General features: G+C 39.7%; 1 protein-coding gene across 1 annotated transcript in view; it reads left to right on the forward strand.

The window, feature by feature from the left end:
* SIM2 (single-minded family bHLH transcription factor 2) overlaps positions 1-3,358 on the forward strand; it is a 56,020-nt gene extending 52,662 nt beyond the window's left edge. The window contains exon 11 of the mRNA XM_010187818.1: positions 2,631-3,358. Coding sequence (XP_010186120.1) covers positions 2,631-3,358 — 728 coding nt within the window. The remainder of the gene's footprint in view (positions 1-2,630) is intronic.
* The last annotated feature ends 5,343 nt before the right edge of the window (positions 3,359-8,701 follow it).

Below are 8,701 nucleotides of genomic sequence, written 5' to 3' on the forward strand. Positions count from 1 at the left end.
GAAAGCATCCCAAATTAAGGCACTAACTTCAACAACTGTAAAGTGTTTCCAGCGCTGGGGAAGTGCAGAATGCATGGGATCCCCATGCACCTGCCAGGGCAGGTACTCTGGTGACTGCCCACACGCCAGATGGGTGGGAGCAACCCTGGGGGGCTGGCCTTCTGCAGCAGCACAGAGCAGTGGGCCAGCTTTCTGTTCACTTCTGTATGAGGAATTGCCTTTCCTAGGGCATCCTTGGGTTTTTGTCTGCAAAGAAAGACAAAAGCAGGCTGGAAGCTGGCTCCAGCAACTGTTCTGAATGTGAATGGACAAATCTACTCTGCTGTATTGCACTGCAGACACAACTTGCTTAACTGTCTGCTCCAACGCCCCGAATGTGCCATCAATTTGAATGGAAGCCTGCAAACAACTAACCTTACCTTCTTCCTCAACAAGAGATTAAAGCCATGTTTGAGAAACAAGATAGAACAGAATGGAAGATGTCTTCTAAATCTCCAAGCGTGCAAATTACTTCTTGGTACCAAGAAGGCAGCCATCACCCAAGAGAATCTGAGATTACAAACATGAAAGACAGAGGGCAACCAGTAGCTGTGGTGCTACAGCTTCTTACAAGTGTGGGCTCCAAAAATGGAAAAGGACAATCCTTTTTTTCAGAGACCAGAGTAGAGCCTCAAAGTAACAACAATACTCCATGCTGCATTAAGAGAACAAACTCTTCACTCCTGGGGATGTGTCAAACACTGAAACCAGTATGGGAAAAACATGGGAAAAACACTAAAAGCAGTATACCAGATTAGTCAAACCATATTAGTTATATGTCAGTTACTCTCAGCATGGACACTTATTTTGTGGTAAAAATGCCAACTGTCGAGTGAAAATTATAGTAGTATAATTACACGGGTAAAATTTCCAACTTATACTCAAGCGTGTGGCTGACTCCCTCTTTTGATTTGTGATCTAAGAGGGCCATTTTTCAACAGCTGATGAGAATTCAGTTTACTTAGGACTACATATACTTCTCAGTACAAAACATACACATGGAAATTAAAAATAATAACTTGAAAGGTTGTTGTTTCTAGGAGGGTGGTGGGTTGATCAAGAAGAAATTGAATCCAGATTCCTGTCTAAATTCTGGTGTTAATTATGTGGTGCAACTCCCTCTGAAATTAATGAAGCTGTGCATATAAAAAAATGTACAATTGGGCTATTTCTGCTTCCTCTGTTATACATGAAGGCTTTGCCAGTCTACTACAGCACAGGGAATATTTAATTATTAGCGGGTACAGTTACGTCAGCAGCCACTACAGGGGAACTCCAAAACTTTTAAGATGTTGAATAAAAGTTTTAGAAAAACAGAAAATCCCTTTTCCAAAGGGCACTTAGGTGTCCAGGGCTTTGAGTGAGCATAACACAAAATAGAGTTTAGGTTTCATTTGAGAAATTTGGTAAGTGCCTCATTTAACCTTTAACATAAAGCTTTCAAATATGCCTTGGAGGAGTAGTATAACTGTCAAACTGTTAATACAAGACTGCAAAAAAATTAGTACTTGCTTCATTTTTTAAAATTTATACTGTATAAAGTAGCTTTTTCTCTTACCATTTGTAGACAGGCGTGTACAAAAAGGAAAAGCTGCATAAGCCAAGCAGAAAACGATAGCAGCAATTCAAATTGTTTCGAGAGTTCAGCTACCACGCAGAAACTAAAAAGAAAACTAAGAGTGCTCAATATATTTTAAAGAAAAAGCCTGAACAGAAATCCCAGGTTCATACTCTCTTGAAAGTTTAAGAATCTAGATTCTGATTTTTCCATGCGTACTCCTACATTCAAATATTCTCAGTGTAAGTGGCAAATTACATTTATACTAGACATACGGCACTGTTATTTGATAGTACCTTAAAAGCAGAGAGACAACATTACTCCAGAAGGATTTCTGTTGCTTTTCAATAGATGTTTTTAATATCTGATGCTAGCTTTGCAAAGAGAAAAAGCAGAGCCTTGAAGGTGACACAATCTGGATACTATACACATCACAAATAGGCATCACAAATCAGATGCTGACACGTCAGTATCTAACTCCACACGCTCTCCTCTTTCCTTACAAGGGCAGGTGTCCAATACACTGCCACAGTGACAGGCAGAATCATTTCTGGTTTACCCCAATCACTGAATCATTGACGTGTAATAACAGTTTTCCACTCTTTGGTAAATTGTTTGATAAATCTCTGAGAAGGGCTTACTTGTGGCCAAGGTTTTAGATAGCAGGTCACATTTCCAAATATTTATTTGGTTTAACTTCCCCAGTTTAACCATATCAATCATCACAGTGATTTTTAATTATTCAGTCAGAAAAATAAATGGGTATTTCACATGGAAAACTTTTTCAGAATTGTTTAACACTGTTGGCTCTTCTGAACGGGCTGGGTTTGGTTTTTTTTTTACTATTCAGTACTGTCTTAAAGAGACTCGTCCATAGCCACTGAGGCGAGTGGGAACATCTTTGATGTCTTCAGTGGGACCTGGATCTGGCCCAGGTCAAACGGGTATTAAAGTTCAGTCATAAAAAGTGTTATAGTTAAACTATTATGTGAGCTCGTTGTCAGTAATTAACATGTTTTCTCTTTTCTGCAAGTGCCCATATCAAGCAGAAGATACAGCCAAGATGCTCTGTCTGACAGCTTTACAAGCTGCTCAGCATCCATGCCAGGCAGCAGATACAAAGAAGAGATTTATGAATCTGGCATCATGAAAGCCAACAAAATAGAAACCAGGGCTCAGCCACCTCACCACCTCATTAAAGAAGAAAACAAATCAGCTTTTAACAGAGACCTACAAGAAAAAATGAGCATTAATGACAGTTCTTTTTCAAACTCCATAGCTAACTCCCTGCTGCCAAAATCAGAATGTTTCCAGTCTAAAGCTATAGGACAATTAAGTCATCTCCTGCCAATGCCCTCAGTGTATGAGCAAACAAGAAGGATTTGTATGAAGGAACCCAAATACGGGCATATCAGTCACCACGCTACAAATCTGGATGAGCTGGACAGCGACGAGAGAATGACTGTAAAGCTCGATCATGACTCTGAAAGTGAACGTGTGATGGATGTGAGACCCTCTGGACAAGTTCCGTTTGTGCTTCTAAATTATCACCATGTTTTAGCCAAACATGGTACATTTCAAACCTCATCATGTACAGCAACAGGACATGTAGGAGAAAATTATGGATACAATTCCGAGGAAGTAAATACATTTATTTACAAAAACCAAAGCCCTTCATCAGCTTCTTCTCCAGAAAGCCACAAGGAACCTGCACTACCCCATTATATTGGAACTTCTGTAATAATAGCCAATGGAAGGTGACGGTAATAGAGGAGTATTTACAATTAATTAAGAAGCCAAACTGTAATGATTTGCAAAAAGCATGAGAAAACATGGTTACATTTACTGAGCATACCTGAAGGTCACTGAGGGACAGACTGGCGTGTTCCTGGCAAGCCCCTGTAACAGTACCTTCAAGGTCAGGAAAAAAACCTACATCTTGCTTCCATGCTTCGTTGTCACAGATTAAGCTCTGGTGCCAGTGAGAAGACGTTACAGATCTTATTTTTGTTATTTTATAGTGTGCAACAAAATTAAATGATAGGTGTTATATGCAGAGATTTATATGAAGAACATTTTCTCCCTTAACCCCTCCTTCTGTCAATACATTCAAGATTTTTTTATCATTCTCATAAACTATACACTCTAGTGTAGGTATTTTTGACAAACTGTGTGAAACCTTACATCAGCTCTCCACCCACGTGCTAAACATCTTGACAGATGAACTTTGTTTAAATGTGGTGTTTCTTGGTATCTGTAGTACAGCTTTACTAACTAAACAGAACTCAGTTTAGAAAAACCCTCTTTATTAATTATCCAAAAGTTTTTAAACTAAATAAATCAGAAACTTCTAAAAAGTGTGTTTCACTGAGTATACTGGGAGAAGGCTGTGCAGCTTTTCAAACCAGGTAGTCAAAAATACACCTTAGCAACAGCACCAGAAATGTTTCATTTAGGGAATAATGGACGTTTATGCTTTATTTTAAACCTACCAGCAGCCTTCTGAAGTTTAAAAGGTTCAGCTTTTAACTCACTTAGCTTCCTTAAGCATAAATCTCATTGTCACCATAAAGGTAAGATTAATATTTGACTGCTTTGTGCACTCCACAAATAATGCCAGTGGACAACCCGAACACAGGAAGTCCAACATCGCTGCCCAGCCACAAAACCCAAAGTCGCACCTGAGGTAAAGGAGAGTGAGGACATCGGGGTTTGGAACGGAGTGCTGTGCACACATCTCAATTCGTGCCAATGAACTGTGGCAAGCAAAAAGCACACTGCACACACCTCAGCGTTCTGTCCAGCCCATCAGGAGCAGATTTCCCCCCTTTCTTTACTTCTTTGTAAAGTTTACAAAGGAGGAGGCACAGGGATCTGCTGTGTTTAACTGACAACCATCAGCCCACTTTGGTTTTCAGTCACTTCCCCAGACATCCTTTGCGTGCTCTTGATAAAACAGCGAGTGGCTCCCTAAATAACAGCTGTAAATACCAACAGCAAAGCTGTTGCAGATCTAAGTCAGCTACTCTTAGCTGTATTTTTTAGCCCAACCCACGGCCAGTTTGTATTTTTAAATCTTTCTCTCTCTGATCAGACTCTCTCTAAAGAGACCTTTGCTATAGAAAATGCTTACCTGGCTTGTGCAATATGAAATAACACATGCTCATGGATTGCAGCTTCCCGGATAAAAATGTAATGAAACACATCTTTTAAATTACGTGTTCTCCATCTTTTATATGCAGCAATATTTGGTCACCTCCCTGAATGCATAAAAATACTCTCAAAACCTATGTTTGAAAACAACTTTCAGTATTTCTTTTGCTTCCTATTAAAAGGTTAACAGGCTTTATTAGAAAGTTAAGTTGATGTTCACTTGGAAGCTCACAGTTCAGACATTCATTTGCTAAAAAAAGCATGAAAAATATCTATTGTGATAAATGTAACAAAAACCACCTAGTCAGTCATTACCAGAAGAGCAGCACGTTCACTCACTCCATGTAACTACGTTCCTTGGTTCACCAAATGCTAGAGAAGTCAGCAAGCCTACAGAAATGTTGTGAGTGAATACGATACATAAAAGCCATCCTGGCTTTATGGATTGAAGTGATGAGACCCAAGTTGGCTTTCCAGTGGCTGAGGTTGGACAGCCTTCTCAGCCAGTGTCACTACTAAACAGGCCCAACTCCTTAAAGGATACAGTTATGTTAGGGCTTGTAAGTTAATTTTCATAAATTAAAACCATGCCCTATAAAGGAGTAACCGACATTGTTTGCATCATTAAAAAGAAACCTGATGCACAATCCTCATACTACGCTTTATGCCTCATTAGTGGCATTGCTGCACACAGTCACCCTGGTTTATTTTTCTGTTCTTGTAAGTACTTCTCACTATAAAAACATGCTTTTGGGAATGTTCAAATTAGGCTTCGGTTAGAAAAATGCCATTGAAATTTTTCAGTAAAATACCACAGACTATTTTCCCAGCATCTACCTTGTTATTCCCAATCCAGGCTTTATTCAAAGAGCCCAAGCAGAGGAGGTCTCCATCATTCTCCGCCCACGTGTCACTGTATTTGATGTTCAGCCACAGGAACTTTAGGCAATAACGGATCAATGATGCATTCACACACGATAACACAGGGAAGAGTTAGAAAAGAGCTGCGATTCAAAAAGCAAATGTGTGAAACATTGCGTGTTTTTCCTGCCATTCCAAAACAGAAACAGCAATTGCGTGTTCACATCTGGAATGTGAGTAAATTCTACTGAGAGAAAAATATGACTTGTAGCCACTTAAACTACAGATGTTCGTAGCACACTCACGCTGCAGAGTGCGGCACAGCCATCGACAGTGGCAATGCTCTTAGTAATTGGAAAAAATCATGTCACAGAAGTGGAGTGTGAATTGGAATATATTATGAAAAATAACCTCATTTCTCTCTACTGTACTTGTCTAAGCCACTACAGGTACCTTTGTCAGGCGACTTGATAGGATGGTAACTCTTAGGGGAGTTCAGACCTTGCAAGTAAATGATATAGAGAATGACAGAAAGAGAGTGAGAGGGGGAATATCTTACCAAAATGTAAAGTTGGAAACAGTAATCCTATACTGAGGTTTAATTTTTATCCTATTAATAACAGAACCACCACAACGTAAATAAGGTGATAAGGGAACAGACTCCTCTCCAGGTCGCAGTAGCCTCATAATTTGAAAAAGGGTATTAAAATAATTTAATGAAATTAAGCACAGTGGACAGTAGGTGAACAATTGGACAATATGGCACTGAGATAAAGTGCAAATGAATGGGAAACCTGCCAGAATACCAGTATTTCTCTAAAAATCACAAAACAGGACACAAAGTATATTTTTCAACTTTTCAACTCTACTTCAAAATCAACACTGAGGAAATTTTATTATTCAATTTTTTTCCTGAACATTAGATTTTGCTTTTTTTTTATATGATGCAGATAAAAGCTATCTGGCAAATGTAGGCAAAAAAGCACGCAAAACAACCAACCTATTAATGCTCAGAATTATATATGTATTTCCTAAAAATGTAAAGCATTTTTGCTTATTTATTATGTAAAACAAAACTGTTAAAATGTTAATAAAACCCTGTAGCCAAAGGAAAAGCGAGTCGGCTTTCTTCTTGAACTACAAAACACCGAGTATCACACAGAATAACGCTCTATATTTGAAAATTTATTTCAATTGTAATACGTACTATATTTGACAGTTAATGCACTATAAAATACAAGGATTTTACTTATTGTATTTTAGCCACGTTGTGTTTTAAAGGAAGACTCCTGGAGTACTGAAAATAGCAGAGAGTCCCTAATGAAAGGCGCTAATGCAAGATACGCAAACACAACACCAGGTTACGATTCTTCCCTGCAGTTCTCCTTTCTCAGCTGTGCTGTGTGACCGCAGCCTGAGGCATGTGGGCGTTTTTTGACCTCTGTTCTTCCCTCAGTTAAGATTTAATTTCTTTGGCGTCACTGCAGTAACCTACGCATGCAAATGCTTCCATCAAAGCAGTTACCCCCAGGAATCAGCTCTTTGCAGCCCAAATCTTTTTCATGACAGATATTAAGCTGTACTTCATTTTTTTATATGGCTACCATATATTCCAAAGCAGTTGCAGAGAGTAACTTTTTAGACCATTGATGTCTTGTATAAAGAGAAAGCAAAGAAATAAAACCCATCATTGTACAACGAAGCAGCAGCATGAAGAATTAAATGCTTTAATATTATGTCTAGGTAGTAGCCCTTGAAGAAGATGATATTTGTTGAATATATTTAACAAAAACGCTCTGAAGTCTCATAAAACCTTCTACCAGAAGTGCGATGCGCTGCTTGAACTCTCAAACGTTAAGTACATTATCAGGTTTTCCAATCTTTGGCAGTGGCGTTGGTGCTGACTAGACACAACTCCCCGGCTCTCTCTGAACACAGCCACATGCCAACACCCCCAGCTTGCTCCGCTGCAGTTTTCCTATCAATATGCAATCTCCACAAATATTTTCACAATGAGAAATGCTGTAACAGTCCAGGAGGAAAAAAATGAAGTCACAGAAATATGGACACTGTAACTAATGCTTTTTGAAAGCACTTCATCAAGAAAATAGTTTAAGACATGACATCAGCCTCACAACGAAAGAGGTGTTTTACTAATCGAGACAGTTGAAGGAAATTAAACATTCAGTGCATTACTCCTGGATCTGGAGTTGTCTGATTCTCTCTGTACCTACGTCCAGAGACACTCTCCAGCGCATTTGTCTGTCCTACATAAAGAACAACAATAGCAATGACTTTCATACAAAAACATCGTGGCTTGCTGGGTGTGCCAAGTTTGGCATAAAAACAGTAAGACTACGGGCTGCTCTCCACCCCTTCCTGCCTGCAGGTGAGCGCAGTACAGGGAGGCTCGCTGGCTTCCTCCACAGAACGGCTGCTCAGACAGTCTGAACAGCCTCCTTCAGCTGTTCGCTGTACAACAGGAATTTTCCTTTTGAAGTTCTTCCGAAGGAAAGGTCAGGTTTGTAACAAACCCTTCATCCAACCTCAGGCTGTTTCCTCAAGACAACAGGCAGGTCTATACACACAGAACAGGCCACTAAAATGCAGAGGCAAAGCAAAGCGTCCCCACAGCACCCACCTATGCTCCAACACATCCACACTTGGTTTGTTCTCATTTGCAGAAAGGAAGTTCAACGCTAAGCTTCTTTCCAATGCAAAGCATTTCGGAATAATCTTACAACTTAAAGCGAGAATAGAACAAGCTGTTCATTAAGAAGGCTATGAAGAAATCCAAAAGGAACAACAGTGACCAGGAAATATTGCAGCATTTTACTATTAAAACATCCATCTCCCTGCTGCTCAGACACGGTGGTAGCACAGCTGAGTGAAGGCTTGCAGCTCCATTCTGCCCTTCTTCACACAGGATCATGTTTTATCATTCCCCCCCATCATTCTGTTACAGTAGTTGTCCCCAGCGAAGGGAGAGCATGTTTTATGGATGCAATTCAAGTAAAAAACTGAACCACGGCCTGGTTGTGAAAAGAAATCTCTACAGGCACTCATCATCTGGGATACGAGCAAAATCAA

This window comes from Mesitornis unicolor, unplaced genomic scaffold (genome assembly GCF_000695765.1).
Source record: "Mesitornis unicolor isolate BGI_N332 unplaced genomic scaffold, ASM69576v1 scaffold15377, whole genome shotgun sequence".
Taxonomy (NCBI): domain Eukaryota; kingdom Metazoa; phylum Chordata; class Aves; order Mesitornithiformes; family Mesitornithidae; genus Mesitornis; species Mesitornis unicolor.